This window comes from Moschus berezovskii, chromosome 13 (genome assembly GCF_049115385.1).
Source record: "Moschus berezovskii isolate FMDL1 chromosome 13, NW_MosBer_1.0, whole genome shotgun sequence".
NCBI classification, from domain to species: domain Eukaryota; kingdom Metazoa; phylum Chordata; class Mammalia; order Artiodactyla; family Moschidae; genus Moschus; species Moschus berezovskii.
The window spans coordinates 52,377,043-52,394,226 of NC_142472.1; the positions used below are offsets into that span (position 1 = coordinate 52,377,043).

The window sequence follows — 17,184 nt, forward strand, 5'->3', positions numbered from 1 at the left end:
TATGAGAGTTGGGTGAACGCAAGTAATGTGCTTAGAATCGGTGGCACCGATGCCTTATCAAAATAACCAGAACTGTTTCTTTAGAGCTGGCATTTTGGGCACCGGTGGTCAGAAGTGAAGTGAAGTCAAAGTCGCTCCGACTCTTTGTTGAACCCGTGAATGATACAGTTCATGGAATTCTCCAGGCCAGAATAATGGAGTGGGTAGCCGTTCCCTTCTCCAGGGGATCTTCCCAACCCAGGGATCGAACCCAGGTCGCCCACACTGTAGGCGGATTCTTTACCAGCTGAGCCACAAGGGAAAACCAAGAACACTGGAGTGGGTAGCCTATCCCTTCTCCAGCGGATCTTCCCCACCCAGGAATCTAACTGGGGTCTCCTGCATTGCAGGCAGATTCTTTACCAACTGAGCTGAGGTGTAATAAATCAGCTACAAGACCACAAGCTGACTGTGATGGTCAGCACGAGAGGAGGACAGAGCAGGGGTTCTGGAAGACGGGCTCTGTCCACAGGCTTCCTTGTCCCCCCGCAGGAGAGAGAGAACGACACGAGGGAACTCAGGGAAGGGGCACGCTGGGCGACCCGGAAAACCTTAGCACTCCTCCCCGTTGGCTGCCTTGTGGAGAATCCCTCTCATGCCACCCATGCCCCTGCAGGCTCGGGGGCAGGGCCCCAAGTTAAACCATCTTACAGGCGCCTCTGCACACGGGAGCACGCACTGAAGTCCATTCAGAACCAAAGCAAACCGTTCATTGCTTTGATCTGTCATTCTTTTTAACTCACTCTTATCTCCTCTATTCAGAGTGGGTCACACGTCACAACCTCGGGCATTTCTCCCCATTTTAATTCCAACACTGACACACACTGAGGAGATGAAACCGTCTCCAAAACTCACCTTTTGACTTTCCGTGTGCTGCCTTTTGAGCATTTAACATGGCGAGTTTCTTCTGATTTTCCGAAATTTCCATTCCTGGATTTAGACACAAATGTGGTATGTATCCAAAACCCATGAAAACATTTCAGGATAAAACCTGCACCAAACCCCCATTAACCCTGAGGTCCTCTCTACAACCAAAGCAGAGAGCCTCCACTGTTAAGGAGGCAGAAGGGACTGAAGCGGGCAGACAAGGAGGAGGGCTATCACCTGGACGGCCACACCACCATTTCCCACACCGGGACCCTGTGCAGAGCGACCACTTGTGCAAACCCAGATGGACAGACACACAGGGCCTCCCTCACTGTCCCCCAACAAGGAGGGGTGCTGAGGGAGGCCAAGCCACAGGCCCTGTGTAAGCTTGGCTTCGCCCCAAGCTCAGGTGACATCTGAGCCAGGGGTGCTGGCTCCTGCACCCCTACTGCAGACCACATGGACAAAGGCCAAGGGCAAGACTGAGCGGGGCCGGGTGGCTGAGCTGTTCTGGGCAGGCCCTCCACCCTGAAGCCAGAGACCTGGGCTCTGCCTATGCAGCTGGCCGGCCTGCACCCACTGCCAGGACCCCCTCTACCTTGTGCAAAAGTAGAATGTCCTGGGCCTTGGCCCCTCAACACACCTGACCCCTGTCCTGACAGGCCCTAGGGTCCCCTCCAGGCTCCGGACCCCAGACCCGCCTGGCCCTCCACCTCCTTCCCGCTCTCCATGCCTGCCTGGTTCACAATGCCAGGATGTGTCCAAGCAGGAGACACCGGACACATGCGACAGGCCAGGCAACCCGGGGTGCCTCTCTCACCCCACAGGCGCCTGGGCCACAGGCCTGCTGGCCCCTGGAGAACACATTTGCTCCTCCCCCTCATCTGCTCGTCCACCCATCCCTGTCCCTCAGGCCCCAGCTACAGGGAAGCATGGCTGTGCCGAGAGAGGTACAGACAGGCCCGTCTGGGGCAGAGCTGAGATGCAGTTACTGCTCTGCCTGACTGGTGAGACCTGGGAGGCCTCCCATGGGTAAGAGTCTCCGTGGTGGACTCGTGTGAGTCAGGGGAGGCCGCTGAAGCCCCTCCTGGTTTCCAGGCAAGCTCCCCTCACAGCAGGGCCAACCTCAGCCCCTGAGGTCTGGGCCCCGAGGGCTGCAGACGCCGCCCTTCACCCCGCCGTCTCCAGGGCCCAGGCCTTGTCTCCATAAGGCAGTCTGTGCTCAGACCCCTGCCATGCCCGGGGAGGGGTTCTCTGGGCTGTGCTTGGAGACCTGGGTGTAGTGGGGTGGGGCGTCATAAATACCAGGCCTGGCAGCTCCAGCCTGGGGGAGTGGGAGCTGAAAGACAGGAGGGGGCTGGGCAGGAAGCAAGGCTGCCCTAGCGGCCCTGAGCTCTGGGGCGGGGAGGGGGCTGCTGGGCCTGGACAGACAGGGCAGCGAGGTGGATGCACCGCATGTGATGTGCGGAGCAGAGCTGGAGAGCAGACGTCAGGCTCCCTGTGGGAGGTGGGGGTAGCTACAGGCTTGGGGGGGGCAGTGTTAAACTCCACCAGCCGTGCTCCAGGCTAAGCGTAGGCGGGGTCCTGGGCCTCAATTTCTTCATCTGTGAAATGGGGACAACAACTGGACCCACAGCACCCAGCCCAGTGAGTCTCGGCAGAAGGTTCGGGAACACGAGCACCTGCAGTTGGCTCCCCGGCCTCCTCCCCGTGGGGGTGAGTGGGGCCCCAGGCTCACCCAGCGCCTGGTCCTCCTGCACCCGCCGGCGCTCGTCCCTGAAGGCCTGCAGCCACCGCGCCTTGTCCTCGGGCTTCCTGGCGCAGAACAGGTGCACCTCGTCGCCCGTCTGGCTGACCAGCCTGAAGGCGTTCCTGAGGCCTGGCCCGCGGGCGCCGTCACGGCCGTCCTCCAGGTCCAGCAGCTCCACAGTGTCTGTGTCCGCACGGCCGCGGTAGTAGAGCACGTCCCTGCGCAGCAGGTCCTTCTTGCAGAACACCAGCTGGTGGTCGAACAGGAAGAAGGTGCGCTGCTGGCTCCTGCCCTGCCGCGTGACGCTGGTCAGCTCCCCGGAGTGGATCAGCTCAGAGCTGCGCTCCAGGAGGTCCTGGCCCTGGGGGCAGGGGTACAAGCACATCCAAGGTCGCCTGAGGGGAGGTCTCCTCCAGGTGCCGGGGGTACAGGGGGATCCTGGCATGAACCGTCCGCAGGCGGCCAGGTACCTGGGGCCCACGTGTGGGGCAGGCCCCCAAAGGCTGGTCAGATCTCGCTGACAGCCTCCTCAGGTGGGAAATTTCTTATCTTTTAGACTCCATGAGAAAATGTGAGTGAGCCCGTGTACCACCTAAGGGGTCCCCTCTGTCAGAGAGACCTGGTGAAAAATGCTGGGTGGAGGGACCCCACTGGGAGCCGAAAGGGTGGCAGGCCTGGACGGACCCTGAGAGCGCAGGGGCCCCCTGCGGCGGGGCACTTAGGCTGCAGGCAGGGGGCTTCTGACTCAGGCAGCAGCTCCCTGAATAACCAGCTCAGGGCCTCACAGACAAAAGGCCAGATGGCACAATGCCAGCAAGAAATTGGTAAGCTTCAGACAACAAACGATCCCCAAGACGTCAGAGTGCAAAGGCAGGAGGAAAAACACACTTCTGTAGTATTTAGGTTGGATCTAACCCAACATAACTTTACGCTATTTGCTATGATACTGGCCTTTAACATTTTACTCTCCTTTGATCCCAGTTATACACAGTATTTTTGGAGGCAAAGGATCCTGACTGTGAAATACTAGCCTGCAGGGATTCTGTGCCCCAGCTTCCTCACTCACGGAACAGGAGGCTGAGATCCAGGGACTGTAAGCACCTTGAAATAGTATTTCTCTCCAGCGCTCTCTGCTGTCACCAGCTTTAGTTTAAAAAGTTCCACTTCCTCACTGCTTGGGGAGAGTGAGTTCTGACAGCTGATCAGAGGCGGGACGCCCCCTGCTGGATCTCAGAGCCATCTGCACGTCATGGGCTTGTCCTTGGTGATGGCCAGGGGCCCATTCTGCTCCCTCACCTTTCTGTGCCTCGGTTTCCCCATCTGTTAAATGGGGTAATAATAGTTCCTACTCCCCAGGACTGTTGAGAGGGTTAAATAAGTTCATATATTTAAACGGCTTAGACCAGAGCCAGGCATGTGTGAATCCAGTACAAATACAAGCTCTAGCTGCTGTCACTGCTGTTTTTATAATTAAAAGCATGCATGTATGTGTGCGTGTGCACATGGGTGTGTGCGCACGCTGGATCACCACTCAGGCTGTCAGTACTGCACTGCACCACCTCACACGGTCCTCACCAGCCCTGCAGGTAACACCTCTCCTGCCTGCCCCCACCTTACAGATGGAGCATCCCTCTCGCCCAGGTCACAGGGGACATGCACTCCCACCTCCACACAACCTGCTGCTCTGTGAGCGCTCTCCAGTCACCTTCATGGAGCCCACCATCAGGCAGGAGGGAAAAAGGCTGTACCCAATAAACTGATTATTAGGTACTCTGAAGGGCGTCTTCAGACGAATCAAAACATCACAGCATGGAAGCCAAGAGCAGAGGGAACTTATCACAGGTTGTAAAGTGTGTCATCCCACCAGGGGACCAGGTGGGGGGTAAAGGGGGGTGAAGGGGGGTTCGGTGCTAAGGGCAGTGGGCTCCAGCTTACCTCCCAGCCCACAATGGACACCTGCCACCGCGCGATCTTGTCTATGCTTTCCAGCTTGCGTTTCCGCTCGTTGATCAGGCAGGCGACGTTCTTCATGGCCTCGTACGCTGCCTTTATGTTGTCATAATCACTGCAAGGTAAGGAGTTAATCTTAACCATGTAACAGGCAACAGGCAAACAAGGACACATGAAGCAACACGCCCCACCCTTGACTGTATACTGACAGCCTAGACAAGACGGCCTCTAAACAACAGCCATTGTTCCTCCATGAGTAGGCTACGGTCCGCGTAGGCTAAGGGAGCCGACCAAATGCCAGCAGAGTTTTCTGGAATAAGAATGTCATCAATCGTTTCCCAGAAACCATAGTGAATGAAAGCAAAGGTCACAAGAAATAAGTTTTAGTCACAGTGACGAGGGGTGATTTTCATTAACAAAGAAGGGACAGGCCTCTGTTTTGGCTCTGGTCCACACACAGCTAGTTCTCCCTGTAAAGTTCTGTGCCGGTCGCCACTCATTCCAGGAGTCCTGACTGGCTGAGCCTCGTCTTACATAGGAGGACATGAGTGAATTGTGCAAATGTTGACCGACACTTCCTGTGTCCGAGCACCTTCATTTCTGGTGCTTTCCACACTGCAGTCAGACAAAACTGCCACATCCCCCTGCCCAGCAGCCCCCCAGACCCTGGAGATGCTGGGGAAACGGAGGCTCTGATCTGCACACAGGCTGCAGGAGAGCCTGCCTGGGGCCGGAAAGGTTTACATGCAGGTCTCATTCTGCATTAACACTTCCAGTTCAGTTCAGTCACTCAGTCCTGTCCGACTCTATGTGACCCCATGGACTGTAGCACTCCAGGCCTCCCTGTCCATCACCAACACTTTGGGGATGTGGAAAGCAGTCACCTGGCTAAGTCTTTCCCCTAGCACTTTCCTGTGTCTTCCAAGACAGACGCAGCCCCAGGGTCTTGGGTGGACTTGACTGCAGTCCTTCACAACCAGGGAAAAAGCCTTGTGAGCAGACTGCTGTTTACCAAACACTCCCCACCCCACTGAAGCTCCAATACTTTGGTCACCTGAAACAAAGAGCCGACTCACTGGAAAAGACCCTGATGCTGGGAAAGACTGAAAGCAAAAGGAGAAGGGGGCGGCAGAGAATGAGATGGCTGGATGGCATCACCGACAGTGGACAAGAATTTCAGCAAACTCCTGGAGATAGTGGAGGACAGAGGAACCTGGTGCGTCAGGTTCCTCTGTTCGCAGAGTCAGACATGACTTAGCAAATGAAAAACCACCCCACCCCTATCTCCAGGCAGATGAGACCCCACTGTCTTCAGACAGAAGCAGAGCAGGAAAGAAGAACCAAGTGGCACACAGGGGTTGCCAAAATAACGGGAGCAAACCCCCCAGAGAGGGCTCCAGCAATAAGGAAAGTACGAAAAATCGCTGTTTTTCTACAAAATTTTCTGTACAATTCCAGAAAAGGGGCAGAATGTAATGGTCTTTTAAAATATTTTGGTTTTACTTCAGATGAGGAAATGGCCATTTCCTTTAAAATGATTTTTTTTGGTGAAACAAAGTAAGCAAATGCTTCATTAGTGAAAAATGCCCTTAAAAGAGAAAAATTAAGTGCTGAAGGGCAATGAGTGCAGCACCCCTGGTATAGCTTTCCCATCTTTCAAGATGTTCTGCTTCCTAAGTTGCATTTTTATTTTTTCTGGTTCCTCATCATGACGTCTTTTTATTCTCTTCAAAAAGATTTCTTCAAATTTGTTACTTGCCTGACTTTGCTATCTTTTTTTAATTGAAGTTTTCTGATTTTCCCATGAGAAAAAGAAAAAAAAAATAACAGCTTCTTTTTAATTTTTTTTTCAACAAACTCCTCTCTCTTAGTCCTTTCATCTTGATTCTTTAAACTAACATCATTGTCTGGGCATGTCGTTAAGCGACCCTGCTCTTCCCTTCTACCTTCCATCTAATTGTGAAAAGCCCCCTTTCCCAGGCCCGTCTCTCCACAGGAGTCCAACGGCCAAGGACAGAAGAATGACCTGTCCCCCACACCCTGCAGGGCGGGCGCTCCTGGAAGAATCTGACTGCTCTCAGGGCAATAGACAGATGTTAAGCAGAGTTGGTGGTCCGCTGCAGCAAATTCCTCCAGGCACTGTCCTCTCCTGGCTCCCTCTTCCCAACGGACCCCTGTCCTTCCGAGGGCGGCAGGCGGAAGGAAGGCCTTGTGCTGTGACACGGATGTCAGAGACAAGGTTTGGTTTTCATAAACACAGAAGCGTTATCCTAAAATGCTGCTGTACGACAACCGTGTCCCCACTGGCCCTCAGCTGTAGGCTGCTGAAAACTCATCGAGGAATCATTGCTGTCAGCAAAGGGCACCAAGCAGCCAGGCCTGTGGGGGACACCCTCACCCATGTCCCAGGGCTGACCAAATGGATGACAGTTGACATCCAATCACAGCAAGATCAAACATGGTTCTGTACACGTGGGAAACGACAAGCTGCTATTCGTAAGCAAAGGATAATTTGGGGGGTCCTTCAGGAGAATTCACAAATGAGCCCCAAAGGGAGGTGGAACGTTCAGTAACCACACCAGAAGCCCTGTGCTCAGAGCCAGAGGGACAGGGTGGGCAGGCTGGGGACGGAGCAAGCATTGCACTGCACTGCACCAGAACAGGGTGGGAGCCCAGCAGGACTTCAGGAAGCCATGGCCCCTACTCAACACGCCCTGGAAACTGCCTGCTCCTTCAGGGGTCCTGTGTGTCCTCCCCCTCTATAACGGTACTCTGATTCCATTAGGTAATATAGTACGACGCAAGTGGCCCTCCACATCCGGGTTTCTGCCCCCTACCTGTGCTCCGGCGCGGTGTACTTGAGCAGCTCAGCCAGCTGCAGCGGGTACTTGCAGATCTTCTGCACGGGTGTCAGCAGGAAGCCGTCAAGCGCGATGTCAATCATCTGCTGGAGCAACCGGCAGGCCTCAAAGAAGTGCCGGTAGCGGCGCTGCTGCATCAGGCCCGCCAGCTCCGCGCAGGCACTCGGGTGGTTGTTGCAATACTCCGAGTAGATGGCGAAGCCCTCTTGCTGGGTAGAGCGTGGAACCGCGTCAGCTCGGGAGCTCCAGGCCCCGCAAGCACTGAAAACACCAGTCCCTCCACCCCCATCCCGGACAGGGGAGCCCGTGGCACTTCCCTCCGTGTGGGAAGGGGTAGAGGGGAGGCTGCGGAGGACACAGTATCCCCCCTCCCCAAAACCGGCCCCTTACTTAAATGGACCCCCAGAGGGTGTGGCAGGGGCACAGTCCTCCATGGCACCCGGGACAAGGGGGACGCGTTGGTTTCTGCCCTGGCTGCCTCCTGCCCTCTGGTGGGTTTCTCCCGGTGACCAGGAGGATGCAGAGCCCTGCCTCAGGGTCACAGGCCTCCTTCCTGGGCTGCACCGATGACCATGTGCCCACCTCCTCCCTGCTGCCCCCCAACCCAGACTCCCTGGGGACCCCTCCCAGCCACCTCCGAGAAATTACTCCACTAATTCCAAACCCCAGAGAAGTGAGAAGACTTTGAAAAAAATATAGACCTGGGGAATTTAGGTCAAGGTGAACCATATAAACTAATCAACTTAATTTGCAAGGGATGCCTCCATCCTATGGGAAGTTAATCAAACAAAGAGATAAAACAGAAAGGGACCCCTCTTCTTCGCAGAGAAACATTTCTAAATTACTTAACTCAATATGACGTTATTAATAAGAAGTAAAAGGTGACGTACGTGCTGAAGGAAGCAGGACCCTATTTCACTCAGGTGAGGTTCCTCTTTATTGTACTGCTTCTCAAGGTCTTTCAAGAACTTTCTTTGGAATCTGTAAATGTCTTCAATGTTTCCGAAAATGGTGGCCAGTTGTGCAACCGAGAACATTGCCGTGTGCTTGCGACACTGTCTAATGTAGCCCTACAACACAGGAAAGCAAACTCTTTTTTATGAATCTAGGAATTCACAGAAATTATTTCAACAATACTGCTTTTGGGGGCCCAGAGTCATGGTCTTAAGAGTGGGCTTTAAAAAAAAAAAAATATATATATATATATATATACACAATTTTATTTTTTATTTTTGGCTGTGCTGGGTCTTTGCCGTACAAGCTTTTCTCTAGTTGCTGCGAGTGGGGGCTACTCTCTAGTCATGGCGTACAGGCTTCTCATTGCCGTGGCTTCTCTTATGGCAGAGCACAGGCTCCAGGTATGTGGGCTTCAGTAGTCGAGGTGCAGGGGCTAAGTTGCTCCGAAGCACGTGAGATCTTCCTGGACCAGGGAACGAACCCAAGTTGCCTGCATTGACAGGTGGATTCTTTACCACTGAGCTACCAGGGAAGTCCTAAACTGAGTTTTAACTAGAGAAAATTATATTAACCTGAGGGGGCCTCTGATGGGCTAATTATACTTCCACAGCTAAGATGTGCCCTAACTATGTTAAAGACAAAAGGAAAAAGAAAATGTAAGTGTGGTTGGATTAATAATTCAAGAAACCGCAGAAAGCTTCCAGATTATACTCATGAAACGGGTGGCTTGGTTTCAAACATTAGAGCTCAGAAATTGGTCCTGCCACACTTTCTCTAAACTCCTAAAATGCCCGGGCTCCCATCCTTAACTCCATGTCACAGCCGAAAAGGCCTGCCCAGCACATCACTGACTGTTCCCTGTCACAGCCCAGGGCCAAGGATGGCTTAGCCAGGGCTCCACCGGCACCCGCTTTCTGGAGAAAAAGGACACAAACCTGGATATCACCAACCCAAGGCTGCACTGATGACAGTGCCGCTAATTCTCTACACCCTGGATGCAGGCGGGTAGGAATGGCTTTAGGATGGAAAGGCTGCAGAACACCGACAGTTGTCCCCAAGTGGGCACCGTGTGATTGCACAGGCTGAACTGACTACGGCAGAACAGACCATAGGCTCTAGGGTGGCGGGTCTGGTTTACACCTCAACCCCGCTTACTCGTGGGCACCTAGGCTTCCTTGTCTGCCCTCGGGGCGCAGGGACCCGCTGAGAGTGCTCCGAGGTCGGCTTACCCTGGTGGAGAGGCATGGCCGTGCTCAGCACGGGGCTGTTCCCCTAAAATGAGGCTTTGCTCCCTTAAGCGGGGGCTTCCAGGGGACAAGACACATAAGCCAAAGGTTGGGGGTCCTTATCTGGGGGTGAAGCCAACCCCACAGAGGGGGGCGCACTTGGCCTGCTTCCTGCTGGGCTCTCTCAGCTGACCGCAAAGTGCAGGGTCCGCATTCACGGCCAGGAGGCTCGAGTGACCAAAGCGGGCACAGGACAGTCTAGCGCACCGTTGTACAGAATCCACAAAAACGGGAAATACCATGGTGGGGGGGCCGGGGGGAGACTGTTGCCAACGGGATCCCGAACACCATAGGAAAGAGTCGGGGTGTCACCAGAGGATACTTGTTTCCCTGTCTGCGTCTGGGTGAGACGGACCCAGAGGGGCTTCAAGAGGGTCAGGCGGGTCTCAAAAGTGCGCCTCCCTGGATGGTCACTCGCTCTGACCGAGGCTCAGGGTGACGGCACTGCACACTCAGGACTGCGAGCCGTCCACACTGCCCCGGGTGGCCTAGCACCTCGTGAGCCAGGCACCGCTTGGCGAGGTGGGGGGAGGGCGGGGCTCTGGAAGCACAGAAGCCTGGATACCAGTGGGCAGGGAGGGGCCACGGGGCGGGGGAGGAGCCGCGGGTCAGGGGAGGGGCCACGGAGCAGGGGAGGAGCCGCGGGTCAGGGGCGGGGCCACGGGTCAGGGGCGGGGCCAAGGGGCAGGGTCAGGGGCGGGGCCAAGGGACAGGGTCGCACCGCACGGGCGTCGCCCAGGCCCACCTCGCAGATGTCCCGGAGATGCTTGATGTACACGCGCTCGGTGTCCATGATCTCCTGGACCACGTTGGCCCGCATCTGCTGCTTGCTCTCGGGATGCTTGTGGCGGGCCCTACCGGTATCCTCCTCCTGCTCCTCGCCGGGGCCGCCGATGGAGCCCTCCGACAGCTCCTCCTGGTTGACGCGCAGCTGCAGCCACAGGCGGGGAACAGTCAGTGGGGGCGGCACCGGGCCTGGCTGGGTCCCCTGGCTTCCACTCCCCAGGTCGGTCAGGAGGGCGGCAGCGATCCTGAGCCCGTAGGTGCCCAGCCGAGCATTGCAAACGCAGCAGAGACGCCAGCTGCCCAGCTGACCCCCATGGATACTGTTCCACCACCCACCCTGAGCACAGAGAGGTCTGGTTCAATGGGTGATAAGGAAAGAGTGACCCTGGCACTGCCCCTGCCCCATCCCGCCGCTGGAAACAGGACACTCACCCGAACGAAGCTGGCCGGGAACCAGGCCTCCCTGTCTGCGCTGCGGCCCCACCACCAGTCCTTGTGCGAAGCCTCCAGGACCTGGATGACGTCCCCTGCCTTGAAGCCCAGCTCCTGTTCGTCCATGGTCACGTGGTCCCACAGGGCCTCCGCGCAGACCACGCTGCCATCGCCGATCAGCTGGAATGGAAAGGTGGGCGCTCAGCACCGAGCCGGGGGACCCTGAACCCCCTGGCCCCCAAGCGCCCACATGGATGATGCTCAAGCACCTGATATCACAGGACACAACGGGGGAAATAACCAGGAGGGCACCCTCACGTGCTCTTAAAGGAACCCCTGAGCCCACTCAATCCATAAGTCAGTCACCCAACAAGTGAGACTGTCTGAACCCTCCAGGGGTTTCTGAGCCTCCAAACAGGCTCCAAACGAGCTCCCAAGGCTAGAGGGGCTGCTGCAAAGACTTTTGTAAAAAAGGGTTAACGACGCAGAGGAGCAGAAAGAAGCCAGGAGAAAGGTGTGCTTCACTTCAGCTCTGCCACCTGCCACTAGGTCGCTCAGCCTCTTAGTCTCTGAGTGTTTGCCAAAACATGGGCAGTGACTAACGCTCGCTGCCCACCAGGGCTGTGAGACCTTTATAAAGGTAGACAGGGCACTGCCTGGACTGAGAAGCCCTCTCCAGGCGTCATGACGGCCTGCTGACTGGGAGGGACAGCTTCGGTTGTCTGAAACACTTAATCACATAAATTGCCCTTGAAAATGCCTAACTGGAGTTCTCGGTGTTCGAATACGTTCACTAAGAAATAACCAGAGAGACGAGCAGGAGTGGATTCTGGGCCCAGACACACCGGCCCCCGCCGTGTGGAATGGACCCCAGTACCTCGTTGATGGCCAGCTGCTCCCCGCCCGGCTGCAGGTATCGGGGATTGGCCCGACACAGGTCCTCGTAGCTGAAGTCCTCCTCGCTGCCGTTGTCGTCTACTAGGGCAGATGGCTCCGCAGCTCCATCGGAAGAAACTGAGAGAGAGCGTGACAGTGCGGTTTAAAGGACGCAGCTCGTGGCAAAAATATAAGGACAAAACCTGAGAGCTCCAAGAATGCGCCCTCATGGGAAAGTTGTCATTTTTTGTCCTACCCAGAGTAAGAAACCATCAGAAAATATCTACTGAGCTCTTATGATCCAAAGATAGCAGCTGATGCTAGGAGGAGCCAGCGCTTCGTGTCCCAGTCGGTGGGAAGGGGGACACTTCAGGGACCACTGCGGACAGTGACATGCAGGGTCATTCCCTGAGTCAGGATACTGAGCAAACATGTGATGTACTTGGAAATTTGTGCTCCAAAGTGGATGTAACAGCTGCAGTGTTTCTAAATAAGCTTGAGGAGGAAAACAAAGTTGAAAATTTATATTTACATATATTTTTAAGTGCCTGTTTCCATGTTTCCCTGCAAGGCACACTGTGTGCTGTCGAATCGGGAGGTGTTGAGAGTATCCTAAGTGAAGCCAAGCAGCTGGGCTTCCTGGTCATCCACACAGCAAAGGCCGGAGCTCACATGTCACAAATGAGTTACTCAGCACCTTCTGAGGATGGGGGCAGCATTCAGGATGGACCACCTGGCCACTCCTATCTCCTTTCAGGATGGTGGGCTCCTCACCAAGGCTCATCTGTCACCGAACGTCCCTGTGAGAAGGACAGGGTCTCCTGGGAGAGGGGCCTGGCTCCTGACTGTGGACACATGTAGCTGCACTGGACACCAGGACCTCAAACTGGTGAGCAAGGAGGGGTCTGGGCAGGGGAGTGATGGGTCCCTGGCACTGCAGATACAGAAGAGGTGTTAGGAGTCTAGGAGGCACCACGGTTCTCCATCAGACAGATGACTGGCGGACGGGGACGGGGTGTGAAATTCAAGGACACGCAGGTCCAGGTAACGAGGGGGCAACAAAGAGGATAATGTCTACCCAGTTCAGAAAATCCCAGGTTACTGGGAGAATTAATGGGAAAGGGAGTCAGGGCAGGAGCTGCGGTGGGGGCAGGAGGAGGCAGGTTGGCCAGATGGTGATGGTGGAGGGAGAGCCCTGATGATTCTTTCAAGGACCTATCAGCTGGAATTTCTAGTCACTTCACCCTTGGGGTGAAGAAGAAGCTGTTTTTAAAAATGATATTTTTGAAAATTATTTTTAACTTTTTAAAAGTGAGATATTTCCTATTCCTTACTTTGTACCAAGTCTTTGTGACCTAACTGCATCTTACGTCCCCAGCCCATCCCTCTGGACAGGCCACACTGCAAGTGCCCCGCAGACACCTGTCCACCCAGGGCCGGGCCCCCCGCTCTGCACACCAGGCCCCAGCTCTCCTCCGCCCTTCCCTCCAGCCCAGCTGCTCGCTCAGGGCACACCTCCCACGGTGCCTGCTGTGTGTGTGCATGTGTGTGTGCCACGCGGTCACCCCTGCCCTGTCCTGTGTCACAGTGCTCTGCAGTCTTTTCAGGGGTGTGTCTGGGGGTTGGGGAGAGGACCTGGAGGAGGCAAACACACCTGCTCTAGGCATACGAGTCTCTTATCAGACACCAGGGAGGCAATAGCGAGCCTGCAGCCCATATCTAAGGAAGCCCTTGGGGAGCTGCCCGACCACAGTGCGGTATTCACAGCTGACTAGGGAGGGGGACCACGCCACCCGTCTGTCGGAGTGCCTTGTCCTTCTCCCCTCGTGCTCTTAACTGCCTTCAGGATCTTAAAGCCCCTTCTAAGTCGATGGCCCTCTGTGCTCCTGTACTATGGTTCACACGTATTTCAGGGAGTGGGGTTTCTCCAGTGTCTGGATGGGAGGGGTGGGGGCAGATTCTGATGCTCTGTCTGCACAGAGCAGGGTTCCTGTCACCCCACACTCCTGCCTTTGTGAGGGTTTCCCTTCTGAGGTCAGAACTTCCTGAGGGAACAGGTGGGGTCTATTCTTGTGCCCCAGTACCCAGTGTAACCTCTGGCATGCAGAAGCACTCAATAAATGAACGGCAGACTGCTGGTGAGGGAACTCAGGCGCCCAGGAGTTTAACTCCTCCTCTGGGGGCACAAAGGTCGGTGGAGGCGGGGTACACACCCAGGTCTCCCTGCCTACCACCCCCACCACCCTCTCCAGCCACACCCTATGCGGCTCCTAGGCCGACTTCTGGAAACACGGTTCCCTTGTATGTACAAGAACCCCAGAGTAGCGACCATCTGCCTCAGTGCAGATTCCTCTGCAGGGAACCTCCATTTCCTTCCATTTAAATGCCTGCCTCCCCCGCAGAGCCCACCCCACTGGGCAGATCTCCCCGAGCCCGCCTGCTCACCGGTGTCACCTTCTCACCGAGGCCTGTGTGTCACCTGTGGATGCAGGTTCCCACGGGGCCTTTCCTGGAGGTTATTATGTGTTACTCTTTCTTGTCTGGTTTTCAGCGGTGACTTATTTAGGGCTGTTTTGCATTATGTGGACCTACTACTGACTCTCAAAATGCACTTCCGCAAAATTAGGACAGATGAGTACATTCTAATAATGAAAGAGGAGCCTTAATTAATTAGCTTCCTTCTTTCCTTCCTTTAGTGTTAAAAAACACAAAGAATGGGTCATCCTGGCCATTTGTAAGTGTACACTTCAGCAGTGTTGACTACATTCACATGGTTGTGCGACCAACCCCAGAACTTTCTCATCTTGCGAAACTGACACTCTGCCCCACTGAAGACTGATGCCCCCATTTCCTGGCAGTGAGCCTTCTGCCTTGTTTCTGAGCTCTGAACACTTTGCACTCTTCACTGAGTGGAGTCCCACAGTGATTCTGTAGCGGATTTATTCCCTTCAGCACAACGTCTTCAAGGCTCACCCATGGAGTCACCTGTATCCGATTTCCTTCCACTGCACCTGATGCCGAGCTTTCTTCATCCATCCAAACGTCCAGGTGCGTTTGGGGCGCTTCCGCCTCTTGAACACAGCTGTGCGACACCTCCTCCAGCTCCTGCTCTGGATTCTCCTGGATGTGTGTCCGGAGGTGGGATAACCGGGTCGTGTGGAAATTCTACTTAGCTTTCTGCAGTCCCTGCACGCTGTTCCCCATGGTGGCCGTGCTGCTCTATGTCCCACTAGGAGCACTTGGGCTTCCAAGTCTCCAGGTCCTCACCAGCGGCATCATTTCTTTTGTTGAATAAGTTACTTTTGTTCAGTTGCTCAGTCATGTCCAACCCTCTGCGACCCCATGGACTGCAGCATGCCAGGTTTCCCTGTCTTCACCATCTCCCTGAGTGTGCTCAAACTTGTTTCCACTGAGTCGATGATGCCATCTTAACCATCTCATCCTCTGTCATCCCCTTCTCCTCCTGTCTTCAGTTTTTCCCTGCATCAGGGTCTTTCCAATGAGTCTGCTCTCTGCATCAGGTGACCAAAGCATTGGCGCTTCAGCTTCAGCATCAGTCCTTCCAATGAAAGTTCAGCGTTGTTGAATAAGTAGGTGTGTGAAAGCTATGTTCAAAAAGGATCTTGTGAACGGTGAGCAAAGACTGTTGCAAACTGAAAACGGAAACCTCGACCCCTAAGACAGAGGAATCTGAAAGGGGACATGCTCGCTCCTCTGTCCACTGCGCCCTCACAGCTGTGGCCACGCCCAGAGGGGATGTCCTTCGGATCTAAAAATCCTACACACTCATGACAGCACACACGCCTGCAGGATAAACTCTGGGACAGTGGAGCAACAGTGTGCAGACATTCTACATGTGCATCATGATGACTACCCATGCTTGTTTAATCGTCATGTCAACGTCCCCAGGAAAGGCAGGCATCCCGGGACTCCAGGGACTGCGCTGGGCAGACCACCTCCCCCTTAACCTGCCCACCCGTCACACAGTCTCATCCTGATTCAAACCCGAATTTTTGCCTCCCCCAGGCTGTGCTTGCTTCCTGCATGCACCGATCTGAGGAAACCCCATCCACCCTTCCAGCCCTGGCCCAGCTCGGCTTCAGGAACATCCAGGAGAGACCACTGTGGCCAAAGTGGACGTGCCTTCATAGTCAGGACTGCTGCAAACACGGTAGAGACCATGTAAGCTTATAAACAAAGGCCAGCGAAGAGCAGTGTCCACTCCCCTTGGGAGGGTGACAACATCTGTCTGGACCTGGATTTCACGTCTGTGAGGAACAAAACCTGGCAACGGGCCCTCCAGGTGAGTTTTCAGGACAGGACATGTCAATACCACCACGGATGGAGAACCTCGGACTGTAACACGCGCCAAGGACAAGGCCCTCCCACAGGCCCCCAAGTCCCCCCTCACAGCACACAGGCCCCCAGGCCCTGTCCCAGGGGGAGTTTTTCTCAGGACACAGGTCTCTCCCATCTGGCCTAATTTTTCAGATTTAAGGGCTTTTGCGCAGAGTGACAGAATTTCAAAAGCACAAGAGCTTGCTGGGGTCCCCGCCAGGCCCTGGCCCGAGCTCCCCCGAGACTGCCTTTCTCTTACCTGTCACGCGGGGTTGGGGAGGGCAGGTGACAGGCGAGAGGAAGGTAACAGCTGACACAGTGGGAGTCATACATAATTGGGCACCTGCCATGCAGGCCACACAGGTGTGGACACTCAGCACCCGACAGGCAGAGCACTCTACGGGGGGGTTCCCACTAAAACACAGGTCACTTCAGGAAAATTCCTGCACTTGGAATAATCCATTAAAAATACACATTTTAGGAAACCTGCTAACCCCTCAGGCTTCCTCAGGTTGGAGATAAACTGCTCTCATTTCCCATCTTTCCCATTTGAAGAGCAAAACAGCAAACCTGGGCGGGTGGGCAGGTAGCCTGTGCTCAGAGCCCAGGGTGGACTTGACAGGGTGCTGCTGCTGCAGGGGGCTGGACCACCGAGCAGGTCCCTGCACCCAGGGCAGCCCCTGAGCCATGAGATGCCAGAGGGTGCAAACACGGACACAGCGGGCCTGGATGTCAGAACCACCCTCCCCCTGACCTCGAGGCCACTCCCCCTCAGTGGTCCCCAAACACCCAGGGTCCCTGGCTTCCCATCCTGGGTTGGAGGTTGGGGGTGAGGGTGGAGAGGGTTCAGAAAAACAGACTCTGGCACCGGGCCAGAGAGCCAGGTCCTCCAGGGGGCGGGGGCAGAGGGAGGAGCAGGAGAAGGTGTTTGTCAAGAATCTCTTTCCAGAGCTCTTTCCAGGCGATTCTGACGCCTGGCTGCATTTGAGAACCATGGGCGCCCAAGCTGGACTTCCTCAACCCCAGTGCAGGGACCTGCCCT

At 55.3% G+C, this 17,184-nt stretch overlaps 1 protein-coding gene across 6 annotated transcripts in view; it reads right to left on the reverse strand.

Moving 5' to 3' along the window:
* The window catches only part of SPATA13 (spermatogenesis associated 13), a 111,602-nt gene that overhangs the window by 4,088 nt on the left and 90,330 nt on the right, over positions 1–17,184 (reverse strand). For all 6 annotated transcript variants that reach the window (XM_055426373.2, XM_055426371.2, XM_055426372.2 and 3 more), the window contains 8 exons: positions 11,806–11,942; positions 10,929–11,108; positions 10,456–10,641; positions 8,358–8,537; positions 7,444–7,676; positions 4,592–4,721; positions 2,645–3,017; positions 895–969 (listed from right to left, as the gene is read on the reverse strand). In XM_055426373.2, the coding sequence (XP_055282348.2) occupies positions 895–969; positions 2,645–3,017; positions 4,592–4,721; positions 7,444–7,676; positions 8,358–8,537; positions 10,456–10,641; positions 10,929–11,108; positions 11,806–11,942 (1,494 nt within the window). The remainder of the gene's footprint in view (positions 1–894; positions 970–2,644; positions 3,018–4,591; positions 4,722–7,443; positions 7,677–8,357; positions 8,538–10,455; positions 10,642–10,928; positions 11,109–11,805; positions 11,943–17,184) is intronic.